Here is a 23662-nt window from a genome sequence, read left to right on the forward strand (position 1 = left end):
AGCCATCTACCAAAGGCCCCTGGAAGCCAAGACGTGATCTAAGCCATGGTCATGTGGGACACACTGGAGAAAAGCCTCTCTCTGCTAATTCAAGGCTATGAGAGCAGTAGCAGCCCACGTGCAGAAAGCACAGCTTCTTACGAGAAACAAACCATGCCCCACGGGAACTAGGGTGCTCGCCGCACCCCGGTCAGGAAGCAAGCTCCGCACCCTACAAGGACACCAGCAAACCTCCCCTCTGGGGAACAGAGGACTGTGGGCGCAAAAGCAACGTCACGAGTGATGTGACATGGAGAATACCGGAACATCAGAACATGCGTTAAGGTAGGGGTTATTTCGTGAACTGAATACACGTATGGATGTGTGCCGCATCGTGACACACGTTTTGAACGACCACAGAGACAAATGACCAGAAAATCGGCAAGCAGACCAGCCGGCGTGATGCACAGCCATGACCAACGGCTCTACGAGCACACACGAAGTAGCAATCTCACAGGGACCTGCGGGGGTTACGAGCACCGAGAGCACACTCACCTGTCCGTGCTCACGAGCTTCAGGCCCTCCTTGGGCTGGCCGACATCAAACGCCCGGTCCCCCCTCACCAGGCAGGCAGCAGTGCCACGGGGACAGCCACGCAACTGTGGACTCGAGTCCCGTAGGGAGTCTGTAAAACATCACACGTGACGCTGAATCAGGCTGTGCGTCAGGACTGATGATCACGCTTAACCTTAGGCACAGGGTCCCTTTAAAAAAAAAATTATCCAATTTTTGAAAATCCCCAAAGTAACATAAAGTAGTAGAGGCCTGGAAACAAAAAAGAGCTAGGACCGAACCCCGTCCGGAGACCGTGGGCGTGCCAGTGACCACTCTGGACACGTGGAGTGAGAACAGCATCGCCTGCCCGGCATGGCTGCCAGGACGTGCAGGGAAGGCGCTCACGCTGCACCTGGCAGGGAAGAGGTGCCCGAGGAACGGGGACTATTGTGTAATCTGTACTTAAGGAACACCCCCCCACCCCCACCCTTTCCTAAAGACACACCGACTGCAGCGTCATCCCCTCCTCCAAGCTACAAACAATGCAGAAAATGCAGACACCCCAAGGATCAGTGGGAAGATGAGGACACTGGTGGAAAGAACCTACAGACAGTTCTGGTTCAACTCTTAGATCCACCACTTGCTGTCTCTAACTTTGCTCTCATCACACAACTGTCCAACTGCTGGGGCATCTCCCACAGGTCTGGGGAGGATTAAAAAACACCCCGATGTACCTAGAACACCGCCCAGACTTCAGCGGCTACTGCCACCACCCTTTCCCATCCTACAGCTTTTCCTTCACCGCCACGGGCATCTCACACGGCATCGGGTTTACACGCTTACCTCACACGTGCCCCTGACTATAAGCTCCACCCAAGGCTGGGACTCGGTGCCCAGCACAGGACAGGGGTTCAAATTTCCCCCGTGAAGGAGTAAATAAGGCCCAGCCTGGTCTTTAAGTAAAGCCTGATCAACCAGAGGGGGGCCCTTGCCCCTTCTTCTCCAGCGTGACGGGAGGTGGCGGCAGCTGAGGAAAAGGTAAGCGCATCGTCAGGCTGTACCGTGAAACCTCGCGAGGGGACGGTTTTAGTCCACGTCAAGTCCCCGTGGTGTGGCGGGCTCCCTGCCCACCCCGCATCAGCAGGCCCGCCGGTCTACTGAAGGCAAGACGGGACGCAGGTACCCTGAGTGTGCACAGGAAGGCACACAGGAGCAAAGCTACAGCTGCTCATGAGCTTTTCAGGGTCACTGTCAAACAAGACTTGGGGCCCAGGGCAACTTCCTGGGGATGGAGGGCATCTGGACAATAACTGGCAAATCAATTTTTTTTTTCATTTTTAAATTTTAAATTCAAAAAACTACTGTGAGTCAAAGTCACTGAAGGCCAATTCAAACTGCCAGTAATCAAAAAGAAAAACAAACTTTTGGGGCACCTGGGTGGCTCAGCCAGTAAGTGTCCGACTCTTGATCTCAACTCAGATCTTGATCTCAGGGTCATGAGTTCAAGACCCACGCTGGGCTCCACGGCCAGTGGGGAGCCAACTTTAAAAAAAAAAAACAAAAAAAAACCCTTTCATAAGAATATCTCTACCGAATTCAGAGAATCCTCAAAATGATAAAAAGACCAGGAATCTAAATGTTTTCTAAACTAAGATGGCATATTATTTCAGAATTCAATAATCTGCAAGGCTCGTCAGCTTTATAATCAAATTTGAGTTACAGATCCATTTAAGACAAAGACTCTGTCTATCTGGCTTTTTCCAAAAGAACATTAAAAGCTGTCTTCAGAGAACAAAAGAATGATGTAAAGAGCCTGACATAAAAAAATCTAAAATTATCACTAGTCACTTCTAGTGAACCACGTATGTGGTATACTCACTTTTTAAAACTGTTTGAAAATAATCAAAATGGGGGGGCACCTGGGAGGATCAGCCGGTTAAGCGTCCAACTCTTTAATTTCGGCTCCGGTCATGATCTCATGGTTTGTGAGTTCGATCCCTCGCATCGGCTCTGTGCTGACAGTGCTGAATTCTCTCTCTCTCTCTCCCACTCTCTCTGCTCCTCCTCCCCCTCCCTCTCTCTCTTTCAAAATAAACTTACAAAAAAATCAAAATGGTATATAACGTATTTGTACAATTCAAAGAATAACTGTAAACTCACGTACCGACCACCCAGCCACACCCTCATGTTCGGAGTTTATTTTTAAATTTTTTTCCGAACGTAGGGGCACCTGAGTGGTGGCTCAGTCAAGTTAAGCAGAAGACTCTTGGTTTCAACTCAAGTCAGGATCTCAGTTTGTGGGATCGGGTCCCACACTGGGCTCCGTGCTGACAGTGCGGAGCCTGCCTGGGGTTCTCTCTCTCCTCCTCTCTCTGCCCCTCCACCATACACGCACGTGCTCGCTCTCTCTCTCTCTCTCTCTCTCAAACTTAAAACATTTTTCGAAAATTCAAAACAACTAAAAATTTTGTCCCGAGCTTTCCTAAGGCCAAAGTCCCACGTACTATGTGAGAAACAGGAACTTAAAACACTAAAAACGATCTTAATTTTATTAGCTAATTACCAGCAAGATTTACGGGGGCACAACTACTGCTGGCACAGCAGGAAGACAAGTCTCGGCCTTCGGGACTAACACCTCCTCGCCCCTGAAGAACGCACAGAGCTGGGGTTTAGAAATTGCTGACAGAACAGAGGTTTATTAGTAACAGTTCTCAGGGCCCCATTTAGATAAAGGCCATTTACAGCCTTCAGTTAACTGAGCAAAGACACCCACGCTTCTCACACTGCTTCTGGCACCTGTAGAGAAAGCCGGGCAAGAAGCTGGCTTGGGCTAAGATACGCGTCACGAGCAAGTTCCCCAGGTCACTTGGCTGTCCGTCTGTCCCTTTTGCCCAGCCTGCAACACAAAGCCGACAGACTGGGGTACACACAGCTGGCGAGAGACCCTCCTCCCCACAGCCCTCCCAGGAGGGCTGACCCATCCTGCTCCAGCAGGTCTCGGGGCGCCCGGCACACCCACCCTATCCGCCCTCCCCACCATCTCCCTGGAAGTCAGCTATGGGAGAATCCTGGAACCAACACGTCTGGCAGAGAGAACACACTGGGATGGACCAACGGTCTGGACAAGATCTGCAACGGAATCAGAACTGACTGGGAGCCCGGGGGTGAGGTTATGCACATCTTTCCGGTAGGTTCCTCAGGGGGCCTACTCAGTGACACGGATATTCCAACTAGGAAGAACGGCAGAAGCGCAAAGATACCGAAGCCTTCTGAGAAATCCTTCACCACCACCCCCCCAAACCTACCTATGTCTCTACAAACGTTGATGAACAGAGAAGTGTCCGGGTCAGAGTCATCCACCAAGTAACCTCCGCTAATCTTGATCAGTGGATTTAAATCGTGCTTCTTGAACTCTCCATCAAAAACGTAGCACGGCACCTAGAAGAGAGGAAGAGAAGCGGTCTTGGACACACAGCTTCTTCCGCTACCGGCCGGGTGGGGCCTGTGGCCAACGTCTCCACTGTCGGGGTCCCCGGCGACAAGAGGAACAGAGCAAAGGTCGACAAGAGCTTCAGCGGCTGTACATTTAGCACCACCCACTTTCCCTCACTACTGCCCAATCCCAGCAGCCAGAAGCCTCCCGCTTCCTTTTTCTTCCTAACGCTAACGTGTATTTCCGGGCACTGCCATCTGCTGACTCGCCAGCTTTCTCCCACGAGAGAGGAAGCTCCCTGAAGACAGGGACTCTGTCACTGCTGTGGTCCTAAGCGGGAGGCTTAGGATGACGCCCGGAACCTAACGGGGCCTCCCGAAACACCTGTTCAGGAACATATGAAGACACGTTCCTCCTCTGCACATCTAATCCAACGCTTCCTGGATTCTAACCTAGGCCCTCTCACTCATCTCGAGGAACTAATGTCCTCTTATTTTTAAAATTTCAAGGAACCCACTAGAAGACCCTGCGCTTTACAAGGTCTACCTATTTCTGAAGGCAGAGCATTCAAGCCCAGAGATGCGCCCAAGAATAAAACAGGCCCTGGTCATCTAACTGACATCATGTACCGCCACGTCGTCTTTACGGAAATACCCCTTTAATCGCCCTGCCAAAGAATGCCCAAAAATTCACATTCTTGACAATCATTTTTTTAACGTTTATTTTTGGGAGGGGGCAGGGAGGGAGAGGAGCAGAGGGAGAGGGAGACACAGAATCTGAAGCAGGCTCCAAGCTGAAAGCAGTGAGCCCAGTGCAGGCCTAGAACTCAATGAACCACAAGATTATGACCTAAGCCAAAGTTGGATGCTCAACCAACTGAGCCACCTAGGTGCCCCTCAGTGATCATTTCAAAGTCATCCGCTACATCACTCTCAAAGGATGGTTTTCCTAAAATTGACTGAAAAAAAGACTGAAGCTATTCACAGGCAGATCTATATAACAAAAACTAACTGCTTACTATTTAGCTAAAAAATTATTCTTAGAAAGATGCTATCAAACCCGCAGGAATACTCTGACCTACCAACCCTTTTTCCCAGTCCTGTTCTCAGAGATTCAGGGAGATCTAATGGATCAAATCAAACCACCTCAGGGGACACAAGGATTCCCTTCAGCCAGACCCCCAAAGCGAACTCCCCCAACGCCCACAGCATTGCTCGGGGGTCTCTCTGATGACTGAGGGGGCCGGCGCCTCTGCTCCGGGGACACAGGCACACCAAGCCAGCAGCAGGGTCGGCAGGCCAGATGCCAAGCCTAACGCTGCATCCTGCACAAAAGCGGCCAAAACGAAAGGTACTGCTGCAGACAGTGACTAGGTTCCCGCGAGAGCGACCACGGTGTCCAGAATCCTACAAGCCGACAGCCCGTCATCCTCCGGCAGGTTAACACAGAAACAGAACTCGAGCAGGGAGCGAGCCGGCCGGTGAGTGGGTGGGAACGGGAGACGGGGAGCACCTCTCTAGTGACCAAAGGAAGGCCTGGGAACGAAGGGAGCAGCCTGGAACACGGCGGGAAGGAAAGCCGGGGCCATGTGTGAAAGAACTCGTAGTTCCAAACTAGCTCGGTTTCACCGACAGACTCAAGAGATTCCAGGAAGTGAGGTCCACAGACACCCAGCTCAAGGCAGTTTTAGCAACTTCTGGCCGGCTCGCTACTCCAGGAAGGAACAGAAGACACGCCTAACACAGCGCCCCACAGAATTGGAGCGTGCATCGGAAAAACAGTGAAGGCTCCTGGGGAAAGTCCTCCCCACTTCCTGCTCCACTGAGCAGAGCAATGGAGACATTCATAAGAGCAGGAATGTAGCCACCGGGAAGGAGGTCGCTTGCCAGCTTCAAACACCACACAGTGAATCAACCTTGTTAGCACCATACGTATGTTAGCTGTATTTATGTAACTCTGGTAAGAACACTGGCATGCCAGTTCTGAATTTCCTGTGTTCCCAAGAGTGCCACGGTAAGGGGACGTCCGTCCGCGATATTTTAAAGAAATTATCTTAAAAAAAAAACAAAAAAAACAAAAAAAAACAACCAGGATCCACTAGACAAGCATTATTCCGCCAGCCTGTAGAGCCAGTGTCTGGAACTCCATGATATTTGCCCACCAAATTCTTCTAAACCTGACAACGCAAAACTGACAGCAGAAATGAAATGTGAAAAACAAATCTGGTTGTTTTGTTTACATGAAACATCTACTAGTTTTTGAAGTGATACCACAGCCCGTAAGGTGTAATCAAATCTTACCAAAAACAGAGAAGAGGAAATCTACTTGATTATGATTTACTAACAGCAACGGCACTGCTTTTTGGCGGCCACCGTCCTCTTCCATGCTTCCTGCCTCAGTTTACCTGTACCTGAGGCAGGATGAACCCGGGTCGTGAATGAAGACACGCCCTCCGCACCATAGGTCTATGGGTTCTCTGAAAGCAAGAACCCTTTCAAAATTTAATGAAACTCCTACTTCTTGGCCCATGACAGGGCGTTGATAAATGAAAACTGAATGAATAAAGCCCCAGCTACCAACCAGACCTAAAGAGAGTATCACTGAGGACAAACTGTATGGTGCTCATGATCTTTACGTCAGCTTCCAAGAGAAATGAAATGTCACCGTTTTGAGAAAAAACCAGGGCTATACCTCTCCCTTAACATACCAAAATCTAATTTAGAACAGGGGCCCACTCAATTTCCCATAAAGGGCGACAGAGCACGTTATTTTAAGCTCCGTAAGTCACATAGGTCTCTGTTGTTGTTCTTTGCTTTTTTTTTTTTTTTTTTTTTAATCCTATAAAAATGTAAAACCTGTTCTTAGTTCTGGGGCTGCAGAAACACAGGCCGGGGGCAAGAGTTGGTCCAGGGTCTGCAGCCTGTGACTTCTGACCTGCACCATGAAGAAAACAAAATAGGTTGCTATTTATGTATTTATTTTGAGAAGCGATTTTTCCCCAGGTGGTGGGAGACACAACTGTCGGCTCAGCAAGGCAAGGTAACAGGACGCACAGGTAACACTGGAAAAATGGGCAGCACTTTCAGGCTGGAAAACCAGAGCCCCAGAGGACATGTGTGGGGCCCAGAGAGGTCTGAGGCCCCAAAGAGAGCAGGAGGCATGTGTCTCTGTGTCCCTGAGATGTTTTTCCTGCCATTCACCAATATATATTGGCAAAGAGCTTCACCTAAGTGTTAAAATTCGAGGTTTAAATGTGACCCGGTCTCCTCAATGTCAGTGTCATTTTCTTAGGCATTCATTCTTTCCACAATGGAAACTTTCTCGTTGAGTATTCCTTACGCTCCTCTCCGGGAGGCAACATTTTCCCTCTGCCACTTTCCTATCAGACTGTCTTTTCTTTTGAAGACTGCCATATTGGAAAGACCACTGACAACTTATTCTCTTTAACTTAATTTGGCTTTATTTTCAAAAAACAAACATCTCTCTTTTCACCCTCCTTCAACGGCACTATCTTAGGCCATCACGGAAAATAACAGATGGCCCCCCATCTGTCAGTTCCTAGAACCTGAGAGAGTCTGTGAACCGAATCCTTTGGAACACACAACTAACGGAGACACGTGAGAGTAACAACCCACGAAGGCTGTCGTCTAGGTGAGCACAGGACACCGTCTTTCAGACGCGGGATGGTGAGAGGGGAGGAGCAGCAGGGGAGTGCTGTCTGCTCTCAGCGGAGCCAGCTTCAGAGTCTCTGGGCTCAGGGAGAGGATGCTTCATTAATCACCAAAAATGACTTGAGCAAACACCAGGAAAAGAGTGGAGGGAGCGACAGGAGCCATCTAAGTCTCTGAGGTGAACTGGCAGAGAACTGAGGGGCTAGGAACGCCTGGCCTGGACTCGGAAAGCGTCCAGAAGCCGCCCCACGGTGGGGGAGAGATGGGGCCAGTAGGAAGAGGGAATCCGCCGAGCACAAGCTCAACCACGTTAGTCACCAAGTTGCGCAGCACCAGAAACCAAGAACTAACTAACCGAGTAGATGCTGAGCCAGTCCATTTCTAATCATATCCTGTGATGTTTTAAATGCCCTGTTCTAAAAATAAGAACCACCCAGCCTCATTTTAACAATTAAATCATACGGTTATCTTTGCTCAAACGGAATCTGAAAACTAAAAGAGATTTTGACCCCAAAAGGTTTGCGCCAATATTTCAACTCTTAAAGGTCCCAGAATGTCAAGCACGTGACCTTGAGCCCCCTCGTTACCTCTTTATTAGCTTTAAATATGTCTTTCTTGCATGCTGCAGTGGTCCTCCACTCGAAGTAATGCACACAGTCTGTCGCAGTTACAAATTCAGGAGTTCCCTATTTTTAAAAAAATTAAAAATAAGTTACGATACTGCATGATGTAAGGGTTTTTTTTTTTCCTCCCTTAAAGTTAGAAACAGTAAAGGCTAATGAAACTTTGAAAGCAGAAAGAAGAGGGGGAGGAGGGAGGACACAACTGTTTTAGTTAATCAAGGTCATCAAGAAGTTCCCAAACGCAAAAATTATGAGACAAAAGCTTCATGAAATCATGCTGGAATTTTGGTATAATCGGTCCAAAACTGTTCTACTGCTCCAACTATGCAAAGCACAGTAAACTCATGGGATGCAATCCTCAGAGCCCTTCCACTCTCAAACTCCAAATGTTCTCTTAACCAAATGCCAACAAAATCGAAGCCAGAAAATGTGACCTCATACTTCCTGTAAGCTGAGGAAGGACGCCCATCTGGACCCGACTGAGTTCACACACCAGCCTCGCTTCAGACACCCCACACTCAAGGGCAGCCCCTCCTAACAGACTGCAACCAAGGTGGACTCCAAAATGGTCAACCACAGCGCTGCTGGGTGATACGCGATACTGAATTTACCTCCATACGCCCACATGCAAATCTAGGGAGTTCTTCGCAATTCTGGTTCTTGTACGGTGAACTCAGAATTCTTGAGGGAAGTTACTTAAAATTAAAGCAGCAGCTAGCTTATTCTGTAGCACAGACCTCCATATTTCATATCACTGCAAACAGATCTTTTTCCAAGGTTTCAACATAGACAACAGTGCAACTGGCAGGCTGGTCCAAAATTAACAATGTAAGTTCTATTTTTAAAGTTCTTCAGAGGAGACATTATAGGTCTGAAGATGCAGGAAGTCACAGCACCAAATTCTAAAATGATACTTTAAAGCAAACTGATACCCACATTGAGTTTCACTCAACCTTATTTTTCTAAATACTTGCATTCTTACTCTGATTAGAGAACATTCATAAGACTTGTATACAAATTGCTTCTCCTAGGATGAGTACTGGGTGTTGTACAGAAACCAATTTGACAATAAATTTCATTTAAAAAAATAAATAAATAATAAAAATAAAAAATAAATTGCTTCTCCTAAAAGCTAGCAATTATTCACTGACAGTCCCTTTCTGAACACTAGAGATTAACAGCAAAAACTCGCATGCAATATACAGAGGATAAGAACAAACATCATGCTTTAAATAATTATTTATGTCCCCTTTCGATACTAGCAATACTTGAAAAAGTGATATTAGTGGCCATTGTCTGCTGGCCAAGGCTTCTCCTAGATAGATGTTGGCCTCTCCAATTTAATGTAAATGAGAAAACAAAAACCTTTTTTAAGCAAATAAGTGCATTGCCCTAAAAACTACCATAATAAAATGCTATGAAAATAAGTTTTAGAAAAAAAATTATGCCTGCAATGTAAATGTTCAGCAGTGTTTCGAGTTTAAACATGCTAATCACCTTGAATTGTAGTTTTATACAGGATGTAGGTCAAGTTTCACTTAAAAGTTGTAACTACAGGCTAGGGTTTGTTTATGTATTGGTTCTTAATGGCGATGGCGTTTTGGTTGGGGTTTTCAGTTTGTGTTTTTAATTCTGCTCACTTATTCTTCCCGGAATGACACTGTAGTAAGAATGTCCAACAGACAAACGTTTTTAACAAAAGGAAAGAACGTTATAAAGGGACTGTGCGGACTCACCAAAGTTTTCCCACATAAGAAGGTGATGCTAGTCTGGATTTTGTGATTTGTGTTTTGCTTACAGGTCTCTGTTGTATTGAATTCCAGAAGAGATCTGGTTGCAGTTTTCAAAGAAGAATCACCTATTTGGAAAGGAAAGAGCATGAACAAGCTCTAAAACATTCATGACCATAAAGCCATTTCCGAGCAGAAGCAAATTAAAATTGGTACCATAATTCATCTGAAAATTCATAAACTTACAGGCTGTCCCTTCCCCAGAATTCTCCAGCTGAGGAATGGCATCTCCATCCACCCAGCTGTTCAAGACCCAAACACATTACATGAGTCCCAACTTTCTCTCATCTATCACACTGAATAAGTTGGAAAACTCTAATGGTTTTCCCTCCATCTCAAATCCATCCGCTACTCTCCACCTCTACTGCTGCTGCGACTGAAATCACCACCATCCCTCACCTACGCTCTGGCAGCAGCACAGAATCGGTCCCCTTGCTCCACTCCTGACCCTCACCATCCTCCCTCCCCATCCACCTCGACAGATACAATCTCCAAAAACATAAGTCAGAATATACGTATAACTCAACTGCTCAAGTTCTTCAATAAATTCCCATCGTATATACTATCAAAACAAAATTTTTTTCTTTTAAATTTTTATTTAAATTCTAGCTAGTTAATGTATAGTGTAACATTGGGTTCAGGAGTAGAATTTAGTGGTTCATTACTTACACAGAACACCCAGTGCTCAACACAAGTGCCAGCCTCAAAACTCAAAATTCTTTAGAATGGCCAACAAGTGGAGTGATTACATTTCAGTTTTCCTGGTATATTACTGTAATAATCCAGAATAAAATGTCTATTCCATACCAAATACTGATAATTGGTATAAGCAGATTAGGACAAAGAGCACAGACAGATATGTGTGAATCAAACCTTGATATGTGACAGAGTAATAGATCAGTGGGCAAAGAAGAGACTTTCAATAAATGGAACTGAAAACAAAACGGAAAAAAGATAAAAACCGGATCCCTACCTACCACTGTACATGAAAACCAACTCTAAAGGAATTAAATAACATCAAACACCAAACTTTAGATAGAACTCTTGGTAGAAAACATAATTACCTTTTCGATCTTAATGTAGGAAAAATATTTAAGACTCAAAAGCATTAACTCTAAAATGTCAATATATTTGACTCAGTAAATTTAAAAGTTTACATTCACCAAAAAAAATAGCTTAAGGAAAACAGAAACAAGTTTTAAACTGGGAGATACACAGAACTGGCAAACTGGCAAAGAATTGGCATCAAAAATACATACATTCACACACCCAAAAAAAAAAAAAAAAAGGAAAGGAAAAAAATTTTATAGTCCTAGAAAATGAAACAAAATAACCTCTAACTGAAAGAACATACAAAAAGAAGACAATGAGGAAAGACCCACACCTAGTCATGTCGTGGTAAATTTTAATATCAAACGTAAAAATTCTAAAGCTTCTAGAAAGGTAGAATAGGTCACATGCAATAAATAACCCAATATAAAACGAACCAGATATGACCAAAGGGAAGAAAACCATGTCAGTAAATACACGAAGAGATGTACAACACCCCTACTGATCAAGGAATTACATATTGAGAACACATGGCATACTGATTACAACCATCCCATTGACAAAAGTTGAATACCAAGTGTTGGAAAAGAGATGGCCTAGCATGCCTTTGTTGCCTCCGCATGGCATTATGTCCTAATATCCGTGTATCCTGTGACCTACGTATTCAACTCTTATGTATATACACAGAAAAAACCATACACATATACGTATAACAAGAAACAAATGAAAGAACATCTCATGTTCCTCACACTAGCAAAACCGTGGAAACAACCCAAATGCCCATCAATAGAACCATGGATAACTTACCTTTGGGAGAGCCACATAATATCACAAAAGTGTTAGTAGGAACAAACCATGGTGAAAGATAACAATACGCTCCATCTTTAGAAACATAATATTGTTGTTACCACTTTAAGGCCCCCAAAATTACATATAGCATGATCTATGCTTTGTATAGAGTTAAAAATATCGGGCACGTGTACACACACACACACACACACACACACACACACACACACACACACACACTTTTGAGAGGCAGAGACACAGAGACAAAGAAAAGGAAGAAAAATTTAAATATAGGCTAATTATTACTCCCAGGGAAGGGAAACGGTGGCAGGGGGGAGGGGTGGTGAGGAAAACACAGAGACAGTGGTTATTCTCAGGTTCCTAGATTCTGTTAGAGATGGGGTTCATTACATTATCCAAAACAGAAATTAATTAATTAATTAATTAATTAATTAAAAAACAGAAAAAGGTTAGCCCACGGATTAGTTATGACTGCGTATCATAAACTCAGGATTATAACTGGTCCATTTCGATACAAATACCTGATATCTTTTTGTGAAAAGAAATAAAGGAGGAAGAAGAGGGGGAGGGGTCAAAATTAAGATGCCAGTGGAGAGAGGATAGTGGATTTCAGAGCTGCCCCCAGAGCACCAGGCTCACAGTACATTGGTTCTTTCTCCTGACTGCCTGCCCGCCTGTCTCTGTGCAAAGGTCCACCTGAATCGCTCTCTCCCCTAAAATTCCCGGGATCCGTCCGAAAATCTTTTTCCTCGACCAAAAGAGCACACAAGCCCAGAGGAGTCTCCGGGACCGAGGACAGCGCCCCGTGGACAGCGCCCGTAAGCCCCGCCTACGGCAGGCGGGCCTAGGGCCGGGAGACGGGGCGGGGCTTCGACGCGCCCCTGCAGCGCTGCCATCCAGGAGACACGGAGGGCGGGCAAGGACCACAGGAAGCGGCAAGCGCTGTGGCCAGAAGGGGGCGCTCACAGGCCGCAGCCCCCCCACCTTGAAGACCCTCCCCCGCGCCTCCTGTCCCCCCACACAGCGGCCCCTTCCGGCCCTGTGCCCAGAGCTCCCGGGGGCTCCTCATAACAGCTGGGTCCGCCCTGAAAAGGAAACGCGGAGGGCCCTGGCCTCGGGCTGGGAGGGATCCAGCCAACCTCTGCCGCCGCGGCACTGGGCACCAGCATCCCTAAGCGCCAGGCCCCCATCAGCATCGCACCCGCCTGTCCACCTCGCCTTCTTCCTCTGCCCACTCCACCCGGTGGCCGGGACCGGCTGCCAACCGGGGCACTCGGGGAGAGGCCGCAGCGAACCGCGGCAGACAACCGCGGCAACCGGCCAGCCTGGCCGTCCTCCCCGGACGAGAGCCGGGTGAGGACTGCGGGGCCGCGGCCAGCACGCCAGGCCCACGGCCAGCTCCCGAGGACGGCGCCAAATGGGCTGGGCCGCGCTCGCCGGGCCCGCCAGACCGCGCCGGGTCCTCCAGACCGCGCGCCGGGCCCGCCAGACCACGCTCTCCAGGCCGGGTCCGCCAGACCAGACCGCACTGGCGGGGCCCCACCAGACCAGACCGCGCCGGGTCCTCCAGGCCGCGCTCTCCAGGCCGGGTCCTCCAGACCAGGCTGCGTGCGCCAGGCCCGCCAGACCGCGGTCCCCAGGCCGGGCCCGCCAGACCAGGCCGCGCTCGCCTGGGCCCGCCAGACCAAACCGTGCTTGCCGGGCCCGCCAGGCCATGGCGAGTCTGCCAGACCTCGGTCTCCAGGCCAGGTCCCCCAGACCGCGCCGGGTCCGCCAGACCACGCGCTGGGTCCGCCAGACAGCGCTCTCCAGGCCGGGCCCTCCAGGCCGCGCTCGCCCGGGCCCGCCAGACCAGGCCGCACTCACCCGGACCCGCCAGACCAGGCCACGCTCTACCGGCCAGGCCGCGTCCGGTCCTCCCGACCCTGCGCACCAGGGGGCCCGCCAGGCCACGCTCGCCCGTACCCGCCAGACCAGGCCACGCTCTACAGGCCAGGCCGCGCCGGGTCCTGCAGACCCTGCGCGCCAGGCCCGCCAGGCCACGCTCGCCCGTACCCGCCAGACCAGGCCACGCTCTACAGGCCAGGCCGCGCCGGGTCCTGCAGACCCTGCGCGCCAGGCCGCGCTCACCAGAGCCTGCCAGACCAGGCCGCGCTCCAGGCCTACCAGGCCTCGCCTGCAACCCTCGGCGCCCCCGGCCGAGCCCAGCCGAGCTCGCAACTCGGCCTCGCTGAGGCCGCAAGCCCCAGCGGTCCCAACTTCGCAGGCGGCCTCAGGGCCCACCGCACGGCCACCGGGCCTCCCCAACACCTCGATCAGGGCCTGTCAGACAGGCAGACAGCCCTCCCCGTGCTAGTCACCAATGTGCTCCAGCAAGGCTTCCCCCGTTACCCACTTTCCCTTCTTTATCGTGTCGTGTCCTTCAACGTGTACTATTCACGTGTCCTTTTCGCCAAACGAAGAATCCTCCTCGCTGCCCGATTTTTCCCTCCAGCTGCTGCCTCATTTTTCTGCCCCTCTTTGTATTAACACTCTTCAAAAGAGATTTCTATTCTTGCTACCACCAATTACCCTCCCCTCTCTGATACTCCCCCCTCCGTCCCTTGCACTGGCTGCTCCCCCAGAGCCACCTGACTCCCTCAGCTCCACGTCTTTGCTTAAATGTCACTTTCTCAGCGACACTTACCCCGTTGAATATTCTTGAACACACACACTCCTGAGACCTCCAGCACTCCTGACTGTCCCTCCTTTTCTTTTACATCCATCATACTCTAATACGCTACCTAGCCAGTGTTTGTGTTTGTCTCCCACTCAACTACTAGTATGTAAGCTCCACAAGAAAAGGGATTTTTGTCTGTTTTAGTGACTGAGTCATTCAAGTATTTGTTACAAATAAATAAATGAATATTAAGTGTTGGCTGTTTCAAAATATAATTTATACATATATCTTTTCAGATGTGACTTAACCAAGTAAATCAGAATAAAATATACAACTTGTTCAACTATCCCCATATAGTTAGGGTGGGCCAGCACATTTGCCACAGTTAACAATGCTACAAAAAAAAAAAAAAAAAAAAAAAAAAACTTGTACAAAAAATCTGTATACAGTACTAATTCCTCTACTGGTTAAGATTTACAAAAGTAGGTTATGGGAATCTGGGTTTTAAAGGCTAACAGATATTATTGCCAGACTCTCAGGAGAGGCCGTAAGACAGAAACAGGAGTTCTATCTAAAACTCTCCCAGATATCATCTTAGATATCCAATAGAATTATATGTTTTTTTTAAAAAAGGAAAGAATACAGGGCTTAAGAGGAAAAGAGATTTTCACATCTTAGGAGTCAATGATGCAAAATTCAGTGCAGCGATCAACCTGAATGACTGTCATAGATTTCCCCCAGTGCGCACAAGAATCAAACCATCCAACTAGCATCTGAAGTCAGGGGCCAGCCTCCTGAGAGTAAAGGAAGTCACTTGATGCGGCAACTACAACCGGATTCACTGTGTCCTACCCAGGTCACCAGCAAGAAGCCGGTCAGAATCCGAGGCTTTGACGGTAAGTAACCGCAATTACCACCCTTCCCTGGTGGGTATGTTACTTCAGCTACATGTGCTAACAGGTTTCCTGAAGTAGATATACATAGTTTTTTAGCCCTCAGAAAGATTAACTCAATTAAGGCCGAAGAATTAACATTTGGGATGTCAGGAGGAACGTGAGCATAGTATTTCTACCTACTTGCAATGTTCAATGTTATGACTCCGACCCACAGGTTACAACTGAGTTGCAACTGATTGAGACGGGTGACACAGTACTAGAACTTAGAAATTCTAAGAGAATTTCAGGCTTATGAGAAGTTTCAACTATTAAATTTATAATTATTGTTAGTGCCTAAGTTCTAACTTTCAGATCAGACATCTGAAGTACTTTAAAAGGAAATCAAATAGGTGAAACGTATATGTCGTTTTAAATTGTGGTGAAGGTGGTTCAACTAGGTCGTAAACAGAACCAAATGTTGTTCACGGGTCCCCTAAACATGGCTGCTGAACTTTGCTAGATTTATATACGTAGCAGTACCGTTTGCCTAAGAAAGAACTAACTCAAGACTTTTTAAATCAAAACTGATGTAGTGTTGTTTAAACCAAAGTTGAGGTCTTACTATCCGTTTCTAAGAACAGAAACGGCCTTTGTGGGCACTAACGCACATCGATGATTACCTTCCCAAAGGGTTACAGAACCACCATCTTCCCGTTTAAACTTCTGCACATTTTGATAGAAGAAAAATGAGATTTCATTATTGCTTTGATTTGCATTTACACCTGGCTTACCAATGAAGTTGTACTGAGCATCTTGGATTTCTTCTATTGTAAACCGCCAGTCTTCAGACTGCCATTTTTCCTTGGGTTCTTGGTCCTTCGCCTGCACCCCGCCCCTGCCCCCACCCCTGACCTTTTTTTAAGTTTATTTACTTATTTTGAGGCAGGGAGGGGCAGAGAGAGGGAGAGAGAGAATCCCAAGCGGGCTCTGCACTATCAGTGCAGAGCCTGACAAGGGGCTTGATCTCACAAACTGAAATCATGACCTGAGCCAATACCAAGAGTCGGACAGGACACCAAGAGTCACCTCGGTGACTGAGCCACCCAGGTGTCCCAGGCTGTGTGTTTTTCTAATCATTTATTAAGAGAAGCTCCTACCACCCCTAGATTATATATCTATTTTGCTACATTTCTTCCCGATGTTCTAATCATTTTATTTTAACTGATCTGTAATTTCTGTTATAGGGTACGAAGGAGAGGTCTAAAGCTGTTTCCTAACAGATAACTTGCTAAATTACACCCAAACTCTTGGTTATACATTAACTTCTCATACATATTTTGATCTATTGCTTTCCTAGCTTTTCTGTTCTCCTACCTATTGGGAGCTCCAGTTTTTGTAGCTGTTTTCAGAAGTCACATTTTTTTTTCCTTTCTAACAAGCTCACAGGGAGTTAGTTTCTCAGCTGCCCTCTCAGAGCCGGGAGTTCAGACTTCCCACCGTGGTTCCGCATATTACCTCTCGAACCGTCCGATGTGACCCTATAACTCACGAAGCAACACGGCCTCAAATAAGGACACAGGCCCTGGAGCTTGCCTGTCAGCATTCACGTCCATAATCATGCAACCTCTGACAAGCTCCTGTATCTATTCTGTGCTTCAGTGTCTTCATTTATAAAGTCAGGGAAACGGAGTCACCTACTTCAAAAAGTTGCTGAGTAAGCTAAAGAAAATATTTTACTTAAAAACATAATGCCTGGCACATAAGCGCATAACAAATTTAGTTATTACTTAGTTATGAAACCAAATTTTTTAAAAAATTTTTTTCATATTTATTTTTGAGACAGACAGAGTGTGAGTGGGGGAGGGCCAGAGAGAAAAAAGGAGACAGAGGATCGGAAGCAGGCTCCAGGCTCTGAGCTGTCAGCAAAGAGCGCAACCCATGAACCATGAGATCATGACTTGAGAAGTCGGACACTCAACTGACTGAGCCACCCAGGCGCCCCAAAACCAAATTTATAATAACACAGTCGGTTATTTCTATTATATAATACAAATTAGCAGAACTAGATCTGACTCAAGATTATCTCTGTGCTAGTGTGAAAGTCATTTGCACCCGCTTTTACTACTTTGCTTTCTTGAGGTGAAGGACAGGGTGATGCTGAAAGTCTCCATTATCCAGCGTATGTCCTCTCCCTCTGGGAGCGTGAAGTTCAGGGGAAAGTATCTGTCGTGTGTGTCTGGGAGTAAAATGAGACCAGAAACTGCTAGTTTGTATCTTAATCAACCTGTAACTTGGCTTTCAATTCATCTAGTTACCTCTGGCTTCTCCCCTTTAACCAACCTCTCCTATTCCATTGGGCCCAGCTTCCTAAAAATGCATTTTATCAGATCACCTCCCCCATTACTGTCACACAGAATCTATGATGGATCCACTACCAACATCTCAGAAAAGATCGACTCTCCCGCCTGGTTTTCAAAGCCAACTCAACTTGGTCGTTGTCAAATTCTGTCCAGCCAACCTAACTTCACAAATCACACCTCTAGCGATTTACTTGTCTGTATCCAATATCCATCTGCTGCACTGTATTTCATCAGTCGGAAACACTGTAGTCAAATATTATAGTGAAGTCAAGAGGAAAACTGCCTTTCCTTTTTCTGGAAACCTGAGTAACACTGACCAACAGGCCCACTAGTGCCCTCCTTCATGAAGCATCAAAACAGAACAGCAGGAAGTTGGCCATATCATTTGCAAGTTTTTAAATCTATGAGAAAATACAATTTGTCCAACCCATGACTTCAGAATAACATGGCGCTTTCTCAGACCTCTGTCCTGAGCCTCAACCCCCTCTTACCAGTGCTTTCAATCTAGACAGTGTCCCTGTCGGAAGAGAAGGAAACTAAGAGAAGCTGCCTCCACCAGCAGACCTCACAGACCTTACTCTTATCACTCTAACCATTACTTTCTAAAAAGCCCTTTTAACTGTGTTTAGGCGTTTTCATTAAAAATGACAGACAGAGCTACCACGGCAAGCTGACCCTCCCAACTGCAAACACCTGAGTGCCCTCTCCCAGCTACCACCCTGTCCCCAGTCACATGCAGGCCTTCGTTTCATGACGGTCCTTCACGGTCACATTGCACTGTTCAAACTGTGTTGGTCGGAGGTCACTACGGACATCCGTGGACCAACCAAGAGAAAGGGCTGCCATGTTTAGCTCTGCGCTGCGTCTCTTCCTTTAAGCCCACCCCCACCCCCCCCCCGCCCTTTGCTGTTCCATGTAACTTGGTAGGGCGGCTGCCGTTGGCCACCTTGGGCCCCTCATCCTCACCAGTAAGAAAGGGATCCTAACCCCAGAGGAGGGCATTTGGGGAAATGAAATGAGTCCTGGGAAAGAAAAGTCTGCACTCCTTTCTCTTGGATTGGTGGTTCTCAGGACTATTTAATTTTTAACATAAGCTGAAAACTGGTGACCACCTCTTGTCCCATGTGAATACGGACAACCGGAAGGGTAGAAGCGGGTCAGGGGCTGGGCACCAGCTGGAAGAAGTAAGTGTGAAGCAGGGAGAAAGTAAAGACGGGGTTTAAGAAAAACGTAAGAAGGCAGAGCCATATAAGAAACATCCTTCTGGGGGCGCCTGGGTGGCGCAGTCGGTTAAGCGTCCGACTTCAGCCAGGTCACGATCTCGCGGTCCGTGAGTTCGAGCCCCACGTCGGGCTCTGGGCTGATGGCTCAGAGCCTGGAGCCTGTTTCCGATTCTGTGTCTCCCTCTCTCTCTGTCCCTCCCCTGTTCATGCTCTGTCTCTCTCTGTCCCAAAAATAAATAAATGTTGAAAAAAAAAAATTTAAAAAAAAAAAGAAACATCCTTCTGTATCAATAGATACAAATGTGCACAATTCTTCATGACAATAGATACAAATGTGCACAATTCTCCGTGATTGGCCAACAGTATCCACTAGATGGAAGTAAGCTAATCTGATCTCACACTGGACATCTAAAATTGTTACTTTATTATAAAAGATAAAAAATGTGTATAAGCACATACAAGCATACGTGTGGACAGCTCTATGTACATAGTCATTTTTGCAAAACTGGGATCCCACACAGCCAGCAAAGTAAGGAGAACTTTCTACTTACCCACAGAGTGATAGCTGCTTGTCTTGGAGTCGTACATACAAACAGCACTTGCTTGCCCACACTGGGCAATATCCAGATTTCCACAGATGCTGATCTTATAAAGCATGTTATTTTTGGTATCAACAGCTTCCCATGTATAACTAGAAAGGAAGAAAAACAATTTGTCACTGTCACTGATCTGCCAATAATTAAGCTTCTCCCTGGCTTCACATGCAAGCCACATTTACTTGAGACTGCCACAACCTAAAAGACACACTTTCGTTAGCCAAAAAATACTAAAGTCAAACTATGTTAAGTTGAACAGAAGCCAGGGCAGAAACCACTAAATACCACCTCGCGCTGGTTCAGTCTGCCCTGAAGCTGCACAAGACTGACCATCATCAAAACACTTAAAACTCTACCATTAAACAGTATCAACTCACATAACTGCCCCAGAATCATGTTGAATATAAGATCGCAACCTTTCCAATCAGCACTGGAATGCTTAAGAGCCAAAGAATTGGTTTAAACTTTGGTTATTCTATATAAACACTAGCGATGGCATGAAAGACAGTCTCCGGTTTTACCTTTTACGGCTACAGTTCACATCCAAAGGGACAAGACAAAGTGGTGCAATGAATCAACTATTGGCTTCAAAATCGGACAAACTTTACTTAAGCTGGACCCGCTACATCAAGCATTTTACAGGCATTAAAACACTCTCCGTTCAAACCTCTGCCAAGTAAACACCGAGTACTTGTTAAGGAGTCAATCTGCATACGTGGGACAAAATGATGGCTTGTCCGTTCTGTCAAAGCAATTATTCTCCATTCTCTACTCTTCCTGGGGAGAATGTTTTGTCGTTTTTGTAAAACGGGTCATTTCCTCAGCAAGGCTAAAGACAGGAAATGAGGAAAGCAACGAAAAAGTTCCTTGCAAAATGCAAAGACACTGTATTAATTCAACAGTTGCTGGAGAGAAGGCTTAGGAGTTGCTGGGGTGGGGGGGGGGGACACCTGGAGGTCGCTGAACCCTGAGACCACTGAGGTGTAGCCAGAGCTGATCTCCCCAAAGCAGCACCTTGATGACAGAAGGCACTCGCTCACAGAAGTGGCGATGCACTTCCCAGAGCCCCCTTCCGCCGGGCCTCAGGACAAAGACTCCACAACCCAGCAGGCAACATGGCCCTCCCCTGCAGGGATGTGGGCCCCCTCTCCCCCCCCCCACCTCCAGCAGCCCTGTCCAGTAACAGACGAGCCCCAAGAGCGGGGTGGTGGCAGGCAAGGAACCAAGCATTCTCCCAAACCTAGGTGTGGGGACCGACCAAAATTTCCGTGCCAAGAAGCAAAGGGACAGGAACACCCCAGAGTGCTCCCCTAGAGGTTCTGACTGCCAGCTACTGGAAACCTGAAAAACAGGCCGGGCGGGCGGGAGGTAAGGCCAGGCTCAGAAGCAGTTACCATTGAACTAAGCTTCTTGTTTTTATTTTGTATTTTTATGTTTTCAAGCTTAGTTGACACACAATGTTAATTAGTTTCAAGTGTGCAACATGGTAATTCATTCTCTCTCTTCCTCAGGCTGTGCTCACAAGTGAAGTTACCATCGGCCACCATACAACCTGTTACAATACCGTGGACTTTATTCCCTGTGCTGTGCCTTTTATCCCCGTGCCTTGTTCATTCCGTAACTGGAAACCTTTTCCTCCCTCTCTCCTCCACCCAAGTTATCTACGCCCCCAGGCACCCCCTTCCCTCTGGCATCCACCAATTTTGAACTCAGCGTCTTTATCAGTAACCCCTTAGAGTTATCTCCTAAAGTCATGAGGGCTAAAGACAAGAGACAATAACCCAAGTATGACCAGGCATGAGAACGTCATCAATAAAGGCCTGTTTCCTTTGACCTTCACTAGCCTTTCTTTATTCATTTGCTTCACAAATATTTCTTAAGTACTCACTGCAGAGGCACTGAGGGGTGCAGCGATGATCAGAGACCAAAAGCCCCCTGCCCTCCAGGGGAGGACAGAACATAAACGGGTAAACAAATACACAGTAAACAAAAATAAAATGAACAGGTAAGCCATTTCACAGGCTGGCACGCCAAGTGCAATGACAAAACAAACCAGCGTGGGATAGGAAATGACCAAGGGCGTACTTGAGCCTGGAAAGTCTTGAGATAGTGTTTTCCCTGGGACCCGAACAACAAAAAGGAGCAACTCGGGAAGATATGGTGGGAAGAATATTCCGGCAGATGGACCACTGCTAGGCCCCGAGGAGGGAATGAATTTAGCAACGCGACAGAAAAGGGAAGAGGGCAATGAGGCTGGAGGGAGACGGGTAAGCAGAGCAAGCAGCAGGTAAGGCCAAGGACATGGGGAGGCTGGCTACACGGGGGCTTTGCTTTGCAGAGTAAACAATGTCGTTTTGATCTAGTACTTGAAACAAAGGAAGGCCACTCAAAGACACTATGGATCTTTCCTTAAAATTTTAAGCTAGTGTTTTTATTTTGCAGAGTATTAGCAAAACTTTTTTATTAATTACAGTTAATTTTTAAAAAACGCTAATCTCTTATTCAAGAGCAACGGCCATGTTTTTCTGGGATACTAACACATCAAATCTAAAACCTTAATAGTGGTATCATGAAAGTGTTTCACAATCCTGAGTATACGAGCGAGGTACATAAAGGTATCATTTTAGAATGAATCAACTAGTAGGAATCAACTCTAAAGCAATCCACACAGCGCCTAAAATGCTACGCTTTTCTTAAAAACAGAATTCTGCTGCTGGTTTCGCAGAGGTGATATTTAAATAAGGTAGTTGTAAAAAGTGTGTGTTTAGGGAGCAGAAAAGAGATGGGGGGGGAAGCAAAATGGGGAAGATTGTCTTGATTATCTGGAAATCAGTGTCCCTAGCAAGAAAATTGTTGCTCTGTCCAATTTTATTTCTTTTCTCCATTTGCATTTCCTATATGCTTTGTCAAGATTTATCAAAATGGTAAGTGGCTATGGGAGTGAGGGGCAATGAGGACCCTATGAAAGTTCTTGGGCGCTGGCTTCTTTCTGGGGGTTGCCAGAGCCACCTACCACAGGGCAGCCCCTCCAGGCTGGCACCTTCAGTGACACTCACAAACCCAACCTGAAACACCCAGGTTCGAAGACTCCTTGGCCACGCCACTAAAAATGACGGAATGGCCACGACATGTTTCTAATCTACACTACCAAGCATCTGGAAGAAAATATTTGCAAGCTGAGCGAAAATGCAGTCTACACACACACATACACTTGCACGCACATCTTGAATACGTCTGCTGTACAAACATCTCCCGCAACGAGACAGGTCTGAAAGCCTGTGGGCGTCTCCTTGAATCTCTAACACCCCAATCTGCATCAAGTCTTCCAGGTCGCTGTGGCTTCTACCCTATACACCACTCCCACCCCCACCCCGAGGGAAAGGACGGGGCACAAGGAGGTGTAACAAGGGAGAACCACAAAGGCCCAAGGAAGCAGTTGGTCAATGGGAAACAGCACCAGCAGCCCTGCCCGCTGTCCCAGCCTTGCGACATTCGGCCAACATCCTCAGAGGAGAGGACGCAGCCGATTCCCAGTGAGAACTGCTCTCCTGGACACGTCTTCTGTGCGAGAACCTTGGCTTTGAAACGTTAGCAAAAGCAAGACCCTTGCCGTTCTACCTCACTTTCCAGAGCGTGAAACGTAGTCAGCCGACGTCCCCCTCCCACTCTCCAAAAATCCAAATTCATTTCCATGCAAACCTGACGACTCTAGATACGCACGTAGGCACAGTAAGTCCTCTCGATCCACAGCTGTGACGCCAGCACGACTGGCAGTGCCCACCATGCAACGCTGGCTCTTGGTAGGTGTCCCCAGACGCATGGCTCCTCAGGATGGTCACGGCCTCCCCTCCCAGAACGATGATGAGCAGGCCCAGGGCCGCCGGGAACAAAGCCGTGGGGGACCAAGACGGTGGCTCTGCACACCTCTCCCAGCAAAGCCACCGTCCTCCCACGGTCCCGAGCACCCTGGCCTGGGAGCCAAAGATCCCAAGGCTCAGAAGACCAAGTCCCCCGCCCAGAGCCACAGAGCCATGAAAT

General features: G+C 47.4%; 2 protein-coding genes across 2 annotated transcripts in view; one reads left to right on the forward strand and one right to left on the reverse strand.

Annotated features, from left to right (window-relative positions):
- The window catches only part of IGF2R (insulin like growth factor 2 receptor), an 82762-nt gene extending 63036 nt beyond the window's left edge, over nucleotides 1–19726 (reverse strand). The window contains exons 1-5 of the mRNA XM_040448723.1: nucleotides 19580–19726; nucleotides 9998–10119; nucleotides 8226–8324; nucleotides 3840–3972; nucleotides 535–664 (exon numbers count right to left, since the gene is read on the reverse strand). Of these exons, the coding sequence (XP_040304657.1) occupies nucleotides 535–664; nucleotides 3840–3972; nucleotides 8226–8324; nucleotides 9998–10119; nucleotides 19580–19685 (590 nt within the window). The 5' untranslated portion in view covers nucleotides 19686–19726. The remainder of the gene's footprint in view (nucleotides 1–534; nucleotides 665–3839; nucleotides 3973–8225; nucleotides 8325–9997; nucleotides 10120–19579) is intronic.
- LOC121013223 (collagen alpha-1(X) chain-like) lies at nucleotides 12786–21463 on the forward strand. The gene is made up of 3 exons (XM_040448724.1): nucleotides 12786–13419; nucleotides 13458–15466; nucleotides 21136–21463. The coding sequence occupies exons 1-2, from the start codon at nucleotides 13329–13331 to the stop codon at nucleotides 14438–14440; spliced, it is 1074 nt and encodes a 357-aa protein (XP_040304658.1). The 5' UTR covers nucleotides 12786–13328; the 3' UTR covers nucleotides 14441–15466; nucleotides 21136–21463.
- The last annotated feature ends 2199 nt before the right edge of the window (nucleotides 21464–23662 follow it).

The sequence above is a fragment of the Herpailurus yagouaroundi genome, unplaced genomic scaffold (assembly GCF_014898765.1).
Source record: "Herpailurus yagouaroundi ecotype Mexico unplaced genomic scaffold, PumYag 198, whole genome shotgun sequence".
NCBI classification, from domain to species: Eukaryota; Metazoa; Chordata; class Mammalia; order Carnivora; family Felidae; genus Herpailurus; species Herpailurus yagouaroundi.

Bases quoted from the DNA above. Each gene is read 5' to 3' on its own strand.
- LOC121013223 (XM_040448724.1), top strand. From the start codon at position 13,329: ATGGGCTGGGCCGCGCTCGCCGGGCCCGCCAGACCGCGCCGGGTCCTC. The intron at 13,420-13,457 runs GTCCGCCAGACC...GGGCCCCACCAG, and splicing joins GACCACGCTCTCCAGGCCGG to ACCAGACCGCGCCGGGTCCT.